At 28.6% G+C, this 14,609-nt stretch overlaps 1 protein-coding gene and 1 long non-coding RNA gene across 2 annotated transcripts in view; one reads left to right on the forward strand and one right to left on the reverse strand.

Annotated features, from left to right (window-relative positions):
• Positions 1 to 423: 423 nt before the first annotated feature.
• On the reverse strand, positions 424 to 1,082 carry LOC141301266 (uncharacterized). The gene is made up of 3 exons (XR_012342146.1): positions 762 to 1,082; positions 624 to 683; positions 424 to 491 (listed from the first exon to the last, which is right to left on the reverse strand). It is a non-coding gene; the product is annotated as an uncharacterized lncRNA (long non-coding RNA).
• An 11,439-nt stretch (positions 1,083 to 12,521) lies between these two features.
• The window catches only part of pparab (peroxisome proliferator-activated receptor alpha b), a 9,626-nt gene continuing 7,538 nt past the window's right edge, over positions 12,522 to 14,609 (forward strand). Inside the window, exon 1 of the mRNA XM_073831295.1 lies at positions 12,522 to 12,769. Within this exon, the coding sequence (XP_073687396.1) occupies positions 12,562 to 12,769 (208 nt within the window). The 5' untranslated portion in view covers positions 12,522 to 12,561. The remainder of the gene's footprint in view (positions 12,770 to 14,609) is intronic.

Genomic DNA, 14,609 nt, shown 5'->3' on the forward strand with positions numbered 1-14,609 from the left:
TGAAATTTAAGATGTCATTCACTCTGCCAATACAGACTGAATCAAAATGGTAGCACACTACAAACATTACTGGTCCTTAGATGTCATGATGTTATTCTTGTGGGATGCTAGTTGAGGTTTGCCATTTTTCATCTGTGCTGTGTATTCACCATTGATCATTGTTTAGGTCTAAATTTCAAATCTAATATTCACACAAAATTACAGTATTGCTTCAGAAGAGCAGAGATTGAATTTGTGTTGCTGGTAATTCTGGACACAATTGCAATTGCATTAATAGCAATTCATCAAACAATAAAAACTGAAGAACTTTACTTTTTATAACGTGACAAATTACATCTTGTAATTTCGTAATAAACACTAAAGCCCATCAATTTGTATATATCCTAAAGCCCATCATATAAATATAATGTGAATTCTACTTACTTCATTTTAGGCTTTTACTGCAGCAGCTTGTTGCCAATGACATCACACCACCCCTAGCTGGCTTAGCTCTGAAAAGATTGATGTAAAAAACATGACAATTTGTTAGTATGAATTTTAAATAAGACATCATGAGGAGCAAATAACAGTCTAAAATGTTAACTAACTTAATGTTAACAAAACAGAGTATAAACGCTCCTCACCGGGCTTGGGCGAGTATAGTAACGTTAAACGTCAGCGTCACATGGATATTCTAGATGAAACTGACAAAGCAAATAATAAATAACGATTAACAAAAAGTTTAAACATTTTTGAAAATAGGGAACGTGTGTTTGCTTTACCTTGCTTCGGAGCTGTGGCGCGAGTGACGGTTAAAGATGTGGAAGATAGTTCGTCTTTCAGCCGCCTCTCGAGTTTAAAAATAAAAATTGCTGGACTCGTTTGTGTCCGACTGTGAGAAACCACAAAACATATTTATTAATTTATCACTGACAAACCGTTGTGTTTAACACTGCATATTTAACACCTCCCGTTGATAACTTTGATGTAATGACGCCATAGCTGCTTGATCTTTGCTAGACAACGTTATACACAATAAAGTTGACAAACACAAGTCGTTCGAAAGTGCTTAAAACAGCAATAAAGAAGTTTGAAAAGCTTAACTTGCCTGATATTTTCCAGGAATACGTCGCAATCCATCCTGCTGTGATCCCGTGACATGAGTGAGAGGATGAGCAGACGTGATTGACTGAAAAAATGCGCGCGGTTTTTGAAAAAACCCGGAAAATATTTTGCCTCCAGTAAAAGTAATTATTTTAAAATTATAAATCTAAATCTAAATGAAATAGATGTATGTATTTATTATATTATCGTTATTATTATAGTTTATTATTATGGTTGTTTAATTATTATTAAAAGTAATATATTACCATTTAGTTAGGCTATTTATCTAGTAATGAAACATCTAATAATCTAGAACTATATTATACAAACGTGACTTCTCGAAAAACTATGTTAGAAATCATGGATTAAGCTTATATTTATTTTAAATATTTTGTGATCGGCCATAGACATAGAGTGTATGGCAATAATAGATTAAATTAATTTCTAGTAACTTATTTAAAATGAGTTCTGCTTAACCTAATTCACATTTGAGTTTACATCACTAAAATGTATTGAGTTGAAATAACTTTTAGAAATTTTTGAGTTAAATTAACTCATTTCATTTAACGAATTCCACTGTTAGGTTTTACAGTGTAAGTATACCTGGCGTATACTTACAAGTATACAAAAAATCGAAGTATATTTGGCCTATAGATAGATATACCAGTATACTTGGTTTATACTCACGATCTAAGTATATTTGACCTATACTTATGCTAAATCTTTTGATTGAGAAATACTTCTAACTCTAAATATAAACATTCAAACTATTTAAAAACGACTAAAACTCGTAAATTAAAATGAAAGTGGGAAATAATAAAATAATAATATTAATAATAATGATTTTGAAAAAATAAGAATTTCATATTTGATATCATTTTTACACCCATATTGCATCTGTTTTTTTGTTGCTTGTTAATATTTTTGTTAGTGTGTGCATTTATATTTTAAATTTTAATTGTTAGTCATCTAAATAAGTACTAACATTTTATTTACGAAATATATTTTTTAATATTATGATGTTTAATTGTTATTTTAGCACTTAATAATGTTGTTATATATGGCTGAGTTTGCTGTTGTACCTTTAAAATTACTTATTTAAATATTTATTGGTATTATTCATTATATGTGACCCTGGACCACAAAACCAGTCATAAGGTTAAATTTGACAAAACTGAGATTTATACATCATATGAAAGCTCAATAAATAAACTTTCTATTGATGTATGGTTTGTTAGGATAGGACAATATTTGGCCGAGATACATCTATTTGAAATCAGAAATCTGAGGATGCAAAAAAATCTAAAAGACTGAGAAAATCACCTTTAAAGTTGTCCAAATTAGGTTCTTAACAATGCATATTACAAATCAAAAATTACATTTTGATATGTTTACAGTAGGAATTTTACAAAAAAACTTCATGGAACATGAACTTTACTTAATTCCTTAATGATTTTTGGCATAAAAGAAAAATCAATAATTTTGACCCATGCAATGTATTTTTGGCTATTGCTACAAATATACCCCAGCGACTTAAGACTGGTTTTGTGGTCCAGGGTCACATATTGTTATTCATTTTTACAGAAAAGTAGATGCAATTAACACAATTTAATAATATTTAATTATTTACTATTTTAAAAAATATTTAATATACAAAATATAATTTATTATAATTTCCAGTGTTTTCAAAGCAGAAATGGTTATCATCTGATAGTTACATAATCGTTAAGTGGACGTGAGGAAATATAAACTAAAATGCTAGACGAAAATAAGTGACACAGAAATGTTTTCGAGAGTGTCTACTGATCTAGAATAGAAACTGAGGTGTTGCCGCCCCCGGAGAACTGTACATGCCATATCGCTGCACTGTCCAGCCCGACAAATACCGTACACATGTACTTCTCACGGCTGCCAGGGCGTATTGGAAATGCCCTGGCGTATCGCCCGCAGTCTATGACCACTGGCTGCCCTCTCTCCGTCTCCTGCCTTGTCTGTCTCAGGCTGAGACGAGTGTGAAGGGAACAGCGTGTCCTGGCTGGGGGGCGATGCTGCGTGTTCGGTGGCTTGTCATCACGAGTCGAGTAGGTGCTGAACATGGAGCGGCACGCATTCAACCAGCTCGCATTACATACAGGACTTTTGTTTATTTGCGCAAGGCTTACATAATCGTGCAGCGGCGAAGTATTTCTTCTACTGCAGCTGATACATTTTTTGATGCATGGAAGCAATTGGTGCTCAAGCACTCTGTGGTTTTTGAGTAAATAGAACAGAACTAGGTTCAATCGTAGAAAACATTTGCACAATGTTGTTGCACAATTTTAATAGAAAGTACAGATTGCACAGCACTGTTTGAAACGTCTATCTATTTTGATTGACCACCATTCTGTCTGCATTTTGACCTTTACTCCTTCTGAGTTTTTTTTGGGTAACATTTCAGTCCTGACCTTGAATGTCTCTGAATGTCTGACTGAGAGTGCCATGTCCTTCTTTGACCCCCGACAGACACAGAGATCTGCTTTATTTGTCGTCCTCCTCCTCTGGCTCATTGTTTCCGTCTTCAGAGTGTTTTTTTCCCTCTTTTTTTGCTGTCACTCTTCAATGACATTGAGTGAATGGGTTTGTCTCGACTTACTTCTCTTTTTAGGAGCACAGTAAAATTTCAGGAGCACCTTTTAATCAATATTAAAAAAATCAGCTAAAATGTTTTTTTGGTGATATTTGACTCCTTAATGTGATTTACAGGGGAATTTAGTTTTTACCTTTGCAATTATTATTATTATTATTATTATTATTATTAAAAGTATGTCAATTTTTTGTTTTAATTACACTTTTTAAGCTTTTTAAAATTTCTAATTTAAACAACAGAAGAACAAGCAGAACTAGATAAAAAAAAGTTTGTCAAGACAAAACATAAGTTATGCTTGAGAAAGCATAACTTTATATAGATTAGATTAGATTAACATGATGCTAGCATGATTAGAATGTAGTTAGCATGATTCTAACGTTTTTTTCTAGCATGTTTATTATGTTTCTAGGATGATTATCAAGTAATTGGCATGTCATTAGCAAGTTTCTAGCATAATTAATGTTACTTGCATTATTAGCATGTCATTAGCAAGTTGCTAACATGTTTAGCATGATTAGCAAGTTATTAGTACATTTCTAGCACGATGAGCAACTTACTAGCATGCCATTACCATGTTTCTAACATGATTAGCAAGTTGCTAGCGTGTTTCCAGCATGTTTCTAGCATGATTAACAAGTTGCTAGCATGTTTCTAGACTGATTAGCAAGTTGCTAGCATGTTTCTAACATGTTACTAGCATGACATTAGAATAACTGACATATGGGAATTTGATGATTTTTAATCTTCAATTTTAGCAAGTTCATGATTAGCAAGTTGCTAGCGTGTTTCCAGCATGTTTCTAGCATGATTAACAAGTTGCTAGCATGACATTGAGTGAATGAGTTTGTCTCAGGGCTCTACACTTACTTCTCTTTTTAGGAGCACAGTAAAATTTCAGGAGCACCTTTTTAATCAATATTCAAAAAATCAGCTAAAATGTTTTTTGGTGATATTTGACTCCTTAATGTGATTTACAGGGGAATTTAGTTTTTACCTTTGCAATTATTATTATTATTATTATTATTATTATTATTATTATTAAAAGTATGTCAATTTTTTTGTTTTAATTACATTTAAGCTTTTTAAAATTTCTAATTTAAACAACAGAAGAACAAGCAGAACTAGATAAAAAAAAAGTTTGTCAAGACAAACTTAAGGTTGGCTTGAGAAAGCATAACTTTATATAGATTAGATTAGATTAACATGATGCTAGCATGATTAGAATGTAGTTAGCATGATTCTAACGTTTTTCTAGCATGTTTATTATGTTTCTAGGATGATTATCAAGTAATTGGCATGTCATTAGCAAGTTTCTAGCATAATGTTACTTGCATTATTAGCATGTCATTAGCAAGTTGCTAACATGTTTAGCATGATTAGCAAGTTATTAGCACATTTCTAGCACGATTAGCAAGTTACTAGCATGTCATTACCATGTTTCTAACATGATTAGCAAGTTGCTAGCATGTTTCTAACATGATTAGCAAGTTGCTAGCATGTTTCTAACATGATTAGCAAGTTGCTAGCATGTTTCCAACATTATTAGCAAGTTGCTAGCGTGTTTCTAGCATTATTAACAATTTACTAGCATGTTGCTAGCATGTTTCTAACATGTTACTAGCATGATTAACAAGTTACTAGCATGACATTAGAATAACTGACAAGTTACTAACATGTTTCTAACATAATTAACAAGCTACTAGCGTGTTGCTATCATGTTTCTAATCTTTCTATCATGATAAGTTAGTTGCTAGCATGTTTCCTACATGATTAGCAAGTTGCTAGCATGTTTCTAACGTTTCTATCATGATAAGTTAGTTGATAACATGTTTCCAACATGATTAGCAAGTTGCTAGCGTGTTTCCAGCATGTTTCTAGCACGATTAACAAGTTGCTAGCATGTTTCTAGACTGATTTGCAAGTTGCTAGCACGTTTCTAACATGTTTCTAGCATGATTAGCATGTTGCTAACATGATTAACAAGTTACTAGCATGACATTAGAATAACTGACAAGTTACTAACATGTTTCTAACATAATTAACAAGCTACTAGCGTGTTGCTAGCATGTTTCTAATCTTTCTATCATGATAAGTTAGTTGCTAGCATGTTTCCTACATGATTAGCAAGTTGCTAGCATGTTTCTAACGTTTCTATCATGATAAGTTAGTTGATAACATGTTTCCAACATGATTAGCAAGTTGCTAGCGTGTTTCCAGCATGTTTCTAGCACGATTAACAAGTTGCTAGCATGTTTCTAGACTGATTTGCAAGTTGCTAGCACGTTTCTAACATGTTTCTAGCATGATTAGCATGTTGCTAACATGATTAACAAGTTACTAGCATGACATTAGAATAACTGACAAGTTACTAACATGTTTCTAACATAACTAACATGCTACTAGCGTGTTGCTAGCATGATTAACATGTTACTAGCATGATTAGCTAATTGTTAGCTTGTTACTAGCATGTTTCTAACATAATTATAGTGTTACTTGCATGATTAACAAGTTATTAGCATGTTATTAGCATATTTCTAGCATGATTAGCAAATTACTAGCATGTCATTACCTTGTTTCTATCATGATAAGTTAGTTGCTAGCATTTTCCCAACATGATTAGCAAGTTGCTAGCATATTTCTACGCTGTTTAGCAATTTGCTAACATGTTTCTATCATGATTAACATGTTACTAGCATGATTAGCAAGTTACTAGCATGATTGTAGTTGCTAGGCTTGGCTGGATAGTTAAATAGATTAGAAATAGTTGATAGAAAGGAAGCTTGATTGAGTCTCAAGGGTTTGTGTCAGTTTAAATTTGAATTTTGACAGTTGGAGTTTGAATGGTGTTGGCTCATTTGAATATTCTGTCAATTTTGATGATTTTTAATCTTCAATTTTAGCAAGTTCATGATTAGCAAGTTGGTAGCGTGTTTCCAGCATGTTTCTAGCATGATTAACAAGTTGCTAGCATGTTTCTAGACTGATTTGCAAGTTGCTAGCACGTTTCTAACATGTTTCTAGCATGATTAACATGTTGCTAACATGATTAACAAGTTACTAGCATGACATTAGAATAACTGACAAGTTACTAACATGTTTCTAACATAACTAACATGCTACTAGCGTGTTGCTAGCATGATTAACATGTTACTAGCATGATTAGCTAATTGTTAGCTTGTTACTAGCATGTTTCTAACATAATTATAGTGTTACTTGCATGATTAACAAGTTATTAGCATGTTATTAGCATATTTCTAGCATGATTAGCAAATTACTAGCATGTCATTACCTTGTTTCTATCATGATAAGTTAGTTGCTAGCATTTTCCCAACATGATTAGCAAGTTGCTAGCATATTTCTACGCTGTTTAGCAATTTGCTAACATGTTTCTATCATGATTAACATGTTACTAGCATGATTGTAGTTGCTAGGCTTGGCTGGATAGTTAAATAGATTAGAAATAGTTGATAGAAAGGAAGCTTGATTGAGTCTCAAGGGTTTGTGTCAGTTTAAATTTGAATTTTGACAGTTGGAGTTTGAATGGTGTTGGCTCATTTGAATATTCTGTCAATTTTGATGATTTTTAATCTTCAATTTTAGCAAGTTCATGATTAGCAAGTTGGTAGCGTGTTTCCAGCATGTTTCTAGCATGATTAACAAGTTGCTAGCATGTTTCTAGACTGATTTGCAAGTTGCTAGCACGTTTCTAACATGTTTCTAGCATGATTAACATGTTGCTAACATGATTAACAAGTTACTAGCATGACATTAGAATAACTGACAAGTTACTAACATGTTTCTAACATAACTAACATGCTACTAGCATGTTGTTAGCATGATTAACATGTTATTAGCATTATTAGCTAATTGTTAGCTTGTTACTAGCATGTTTCTAACATAATTATAGTGTTACTTGCATGATTAACAAGTTATTAGCATGTTATTAGCATATTTCTAGCATGATTAGCAAATTACTAGCAAGTCATTACCTTGTTTCTATCATAAGTTAGTTGCTAGCATTTTTTCCAACATGATTAGCAAGTTGCTAGCATGTTTCTACGCTGTTTAGCAATTTGCTAACATGTTTCTATCATGATTAACATGTTACTAGCATGATTAGCAAGTTACTAGCATGATTGTAGTTGCTAGGCTTGGCTGGATAGTTAAATAGATTAGAAATAGTTGATAGAAAGGAAGCTTGATTGAGTCTCAAGGGTTTGTGTCAGTTTAAATTTGAATTTTGACAGTTGGAGTTTGAATGGTGTTCGCTCATTTGAATATTCCGTCAATTTTGATGATTTTTAATCTTCAATTTTAGCAAGTTCATGATTAGCAAGTTGCTAGCGTGTTTCCAGCATGTTTCTAGCATGATTAACAAGTTGCTAGCATGTTTCTAGACTGATTAGCAAGTTGCTAGCACATTTCCAACATGTTTCTAACATGGTTAGCATGTTGTTAGCATGATTAGCAAGTTACTAGCATGTCATTCAACATGCTAGTATGTTTCTAACGTTCATATCATGATCAGTTAGTTGCTAGCATTTTTCCAACATGATTAACAAGTTGCTAGCATGTTTCTAGACTGATTAGCAAGTTGCTAACATGTTTCTAGCATGATTAACATGTTGCTAGCATGATTAGCAAGTTACTAGCATGTCATTCAGCATGCTAGTATGTTTCTAACGTTTATATCATAAGTTAGTTGCTAGCATTTTTCCAACATGATTAACAAGTTGCTAGCATGTTTCTAGACTGATTAGCAAGTTGCTAACATGCTTCTACCATGATTAACATGTTACTAGCATGATTGTAGTTGCTAGGCTTGGCTGGATAGTTAAATAGATTAGAAATAGTTGATAGAAAGGAAGCTTGATTTAGTCTCAAGGGATTGTGGCAGTTTAAATTTGAGTTTTGACAGTTGGAGTTTGAATGGTGTTGGCTCATTTGAACATTCGTCAATGTAAGTCTATGGGATTTTGATGATTCAATTTTATGAAAACTATAAGTCGGATCAGTCTGAAAAGATAAAGCACACAAAGTGAGATCAGTCTGAAGAGCTGGGCTGAGTTTGGTGCTTCTAGCTTAAAAGCTCTTTCTCAAGCATAAGAATGAGTTACCAATCAATTAACTTGCTATTAACAAAATGTATTTGCACTACAGAGGTGGCTATTTTCATGTTCATAGTCAGTTCACTTGTATTATAGAAACTATTACTGTCCCGCTTTGCTTTTTCATATGTGTGTTATTTATAAACACGCTCTGAAGTCATGTGATCTGCTTACCTTCAGATGAACTCTTTTCACTTGCATTGTGTCATGAGTTCAGGAAACCTCACACAAACTCAAAATACGACTATAGCGGCTCGTGAGTGAAAGCTTAACAACGCCTCGTAGATGTTGACTAAGTGTCCGCAAAGTCTCTTTTAAGTTCGGAGCTCCTGCAGCCTTGTTTTGCTCACTGATTTTCTCTCTGTGTCACACAGACGCAACACAGACATTTAGATAAGGCTATTTGGGGTGAACTTAACCATATTTACGGCTGATTAAAAAATATTGGAGGGCTGGCAGACAATACAAAGTTTTTAGTAGGGCAACTATCTGACAAGCTGTTTTATGTTGTGCCTCAATTAAATGAGACCATATTGAGATGAAAATGCTTTATGACAGTGTTATTGTTAAATAATGGTATAAGTATTTAATTTTTGCCTTAGTAACTAAATTAAATAAAATAAATTTACTAAATGACTAAAACTGAAATAAAAAATTAAGCAAAATTGAAATGAGGTTTATTAATTGAACTAAAATGTAGTGAAAACGCTAATTCAAAATATTAGCACATACTATATAGTATATAAATAATACTAAAATAACAAAAAAAAAAATAGAAAGCATTAATAAATATAAGCATTAAAAAACCCTATAAGGATAAAATATAAAATATAAAATTATTCATGATAAAATATGTGTAAAATGTGCTAAATATAAAAATATTACAATAAAAATGAATTAATATTACAAAATATATAAAAAACATAATCAAAATACTAAAACTAAATGTTAGTTTAATGTCAAAAATGTGTATTAACACTAATAAAAAAGCACAATATAAATAGAAAAATAAAAATAATTATTATATTACAAAAATATATTTAAAAAGCACATAACCAAAATGCTAAATCTAAAATTTAAGTAGAATTGAAATATATTACTATAAAATATTACTATATTTGAATATTAATATTACAAATATATATATATATATATATATATATATATATAACACATAACCAAAATACAAAAACTGAATGTATTAAATCTAATAAAAAGCACAATATAAATATAAAAATAATTATTAATATTACAAAAATATATTTATATATGTTTTTTTATATATTTTTATTATATTTATTTTTATTGTAATATTTAAATATAAAATTAAAATTGAATTGAAATTGAAAAATAAAATGAAATAAAAAATAAAAGCTAATTCAAAACATTAACAAATAATATATTGTATATAGATGATATTAAAACTTGTGACTGCAAATAGTGTAAAAAATAATTACAAAATTCATTATGTTAAATTTTGCCTTGGCAACTAAAACTAAAATAAAAGTAAATTAAAGCGAAATAGAAATAAAAAAAAACAATTTAAGATAAAAAATGTAAAATGATTAATGATAAAATATGTAAAATATGCTAAATATAACTGTAAAAATATTACAATTAAATAAAAAATAAATAAATATTAATATTACAATAATATATTTGTAATATATATAATTATTAGTGGTGGGCCGTTATCGGCGTTAACGTGCTGCGTTAACGTGAGACTCATATCGCGCGATAAAAAAAATATCGCCGTTAATCTATTCTCAAAGTTGGGTTGGGAGCTGGGTCTAAACTACGCAAGATATGATGACTTTCACTTTGATATTTTAGCGCGGATGACGTATATCTAGTTGAATTGCAATGTAGGGGGCGAGAACGAGTCTTCAACTTCTGTGAAATTACCACATCAAATGAGACGCGCAGACATGGATGCAGTTATGAAGCCGCTTCAGGGCAGGTGTGTGCGTTGCTAGACCCTTTTTACTGGGGCACGTGCCTCAGTGAAAATCTGCTGTGCCCCAGTAAAATCTCAAGTTTGAGTTATAATTTACTTTGATAATCCCGAAATAAAGACATTATACTATGCAACAACTGAATTGACGCTTCTAAAAGCAACGCAGTTTATTGTAAGATGCACGCAGATAGGCTATCCATACCCGTGCGCCTGTATATTTTACTGGAACGCGCACGTCGTACAGCCTTTTGCGCAGAAGTACTTGGTTACACAAGTTTGTATAGTTAATTGTGTTTTAAATGCAATTGTCAAGCAGTTTGTAATGCATTTTGGAAACAGGAGATGAGCCCCTGGTCTAATGCGCCACCTGGCTTGAGAAACCCGTTCTCAAAGACTTACTTTTAGTCATTATTTGGGTAGCACACATATTCTGAATGCTTTCAGAAGAATTCAAATTAGCCATTTTAATCTAGATTAATCTAGATTAATTTCAAGATTTAATCTAGATTAATCTAGATTAAAAAAATTAATCTATGCCCACCACTAATAATTATATATAATTATTTATAATAATTCCAATACTAAAACTAAAGCTAAATGTAAATTTAATGTAAAAATATGTATTTACTAATTTAAAAAACACAAAATAAATATAAAAATAAATATTAATATTACAAAAATATATTTACAAAGCACATAACCAAAATACAAAAATTACAAAAATTAAAAATAAATAATAAAATAAAAAATAAAAGCTAATTCAGAATATTAACAAATAATATGTTGTGTGTAAATAATACTAAAAAATAATTACGAAATTCATTATGTGAAATATAAATAAAATAAGTTAATATACTAAAATAACTAAAACTAAAACTAATATAAATGTAAATAAAATTTTATTAATTTATTTAAAAAATTAAAAATATAACATTATTAATGACAAAATGGACAAAAAATATTTAAAATTAAATGAATATAAAAATTTAATTATAGAATTGTAAAAAAATAAATATTTTAAAAGCACATAACAAAAAATACTAAAACTAAAATAAATCAAATAAGTAAATAAATAAAATTAAAATAAAAGCTAATTCTAAATATAAAAAATGCAAAAAATAATCACGAAATTCATTATGTGAAATCTTGCCTTAGCAGCTAAATAAAATAAGTTCAAGTTGAGATACTAAAATGACTAAAACTGAAATAAAATTAAATTAAATGAATATTCATCTATTTTATAAATAAATAAAAAATAAAAAACAATAATATATAAAGATAAAAATATAACATTATTAATGACCAAATGTGAAAAAGACAAATTATAAAAGTGTAATAATATGTAAAAAAAATAAATAGAAAATAAAAAATAAAAATGCTAAATATAAATATAAATATTACAATGTTAAGATCTATCACAAAATGTATTTATACAAAAATAAATATTAATATGATAGATATAATAAAAACACATAACCAAAATACTACAACTAAAATTAAATGTTAATTTAATGATAACAATATTTATTATAATATTTAATATAAAAAAATTATGATAATATTGCAAATATAGATATTTTAAAAGCACATAGCCAAAAATACAAAAAATATTACTATTAAATAAAAATAAAAGCTAATTTAAAATATTAAAAATTAAAAAAATAAACACTACTGCCATTGCCATGTGCAATGGTTACAGTAAAGATTGTTTAACATCTCCTTCATGTGGTTCCTCTCTTGTGCTTTCAGGCTGATGTTTGATTGGCGATCTGCCGCTGTTCGCCAGCATGGTAGACATGGAGAAGCACTACAGCCCCCCGTCGCCGCTGGACGACTCCGTGCTGGACAGTCCTCTGTGCCAGGACTTCATCGGGGGAATGGAAGACCTTCGGGACATCTCTCAGTCCATCAATCAGGACGCTCTCAGCAGCTTCGAGATGACCGAGAACCAGTCGTCAGGTCTGGGATCCGGATCGGAAAGCTCCACTGCGTTAGGTACACAAACGCTCAAATACACACAGACTTTTTTAAGAAAAGACACATTTCCTTAATGCAAAACATACTTTGGATTGTTTGCTTTTTTCACTATGAAGCCAAAAACATACTCTACACAAGCAAATGTGAATGCTTTGCTGACATATTGTAAGCATATGACATATTGTTTATGCTTATGAAATGAAAAATTTGCCAACAGGATAAAAACACAAGACGTATGCAAGAAATATCCAAAAGAAAGTATTACTTTTTTCTTCAACATTCAAAACTGATGCTTAATAATAATAATAATAAAAATAATAATAATAATAATAAATAGTCATAATAATAGCTGCTATTGTTATGTATTATAACAAAATAAAAATATTAATAATCGTAATAATAATTGTTATATTTTTGTTATAATAAATAACGTCAATAATAATAATAATAATAATAATAATAATAAATAGTAATAATAATAAGTAGCAGAAGTAGTAATAATAATAAAACCTGCTATTATTATTTATTATAACAAAATAAAAAATAAAAATCATAATAATCAATAATAATAATTATGTTTCTGTTATAATAAATAATAATAATAATAATAATAATAATAAATAATAGCTGCTATTATTTATTATAACAAAATAAAAACATTAATAATAATAAATAGTAATGATAATAATAGCTGCCATTATTATTTAGTATAACAAAATAAAAACATTAATAATAATAAAAATAATAATAATGTAATATTTAATATTATTATTTTTGTAATAATTATAATAATAGCTGCTATTATAATGTATTATAACAAAATAAAAATTCTAATAACAATAATTGTTCTATTTTTGTTATAATAAATAACAGCAAAAATAATAATAATAATAATAATAATAATAAATAGCAATAATATTAATAATAATAGCTGCTATTATTATAACAAAATAAAAAATATTAATAATCAATAATAATTTGTTTTGTTATAATAAATAACATAATAATTAATAATAAGAATAATAAGAATAATAAATAGTAGTAATAATAATAAGTAGCAGTAGTAGTAATAATAATAATAGCTGCTATTATTATTATAACAAAATAAAAAATATTAATAATCATCATAATAATAATGTTATATTTTTATTATAATAATAAATAATAATAAATAATAATAATAAATAGTAATAATATTTATTATAACAAAAACATTAATAATAATAAATAGTAGTAATAATAATAGCTGATATTATTATTTATTCTAACAAAATAAAAATATTATTAATAATTGTTATATTTTCGTTATAATGAATCACAGCAGTAGTAGTAGTAGTAGTAGTAGTAGTAGTAATAATAGCTGCTATTATTTATTATAACAAACTAAAAACATTAATAATAATAATTGTTCTATTTTTGTTATAATAAATAACAGCAATAATAATAATAATAATAATAATAATAATATAAAAAATAATAGTAATAATAGCTGCTATTAATATTTATTATAACAAAATAAAAACATGAAGAAGAATAATTATATTTTTATATAATAAACAACGGCAATAATAACAATAAATATAAATAATAATAAAAATAAGTAGCAATAATAGTAATAATAATAATAATAATAATAGCTACTATTGTTATTTATTATAGCAAAATAAAAACAATAATAATAAATAGTAGTAATAAAAGTTGCTATTATTATTTATAACAAAATAAAAAATATTATTAATAATAATTTATATATTTTTATTATAATAAATCACAGCAATAATAGTAGTAATAATAATAATAATAATAATAATAGCTGCTATTTTTTATTTACTATAACAAAATAAAAACAATAACAACA

The sequence above is a fragment of the Garra rufa genome, chromosome 25 (genome assembly GCF_049309525.1).
Source record: "Garra rufa chromosome 25, GarRuf1.0, whole genome shotgun sequence".
Classification (NCBI taxonomy): Eukaryota; Metazoa; Chordata; class Actinopteri; order Cypriniformes; family Cyprinidae; genus Garra; species Garra rufa.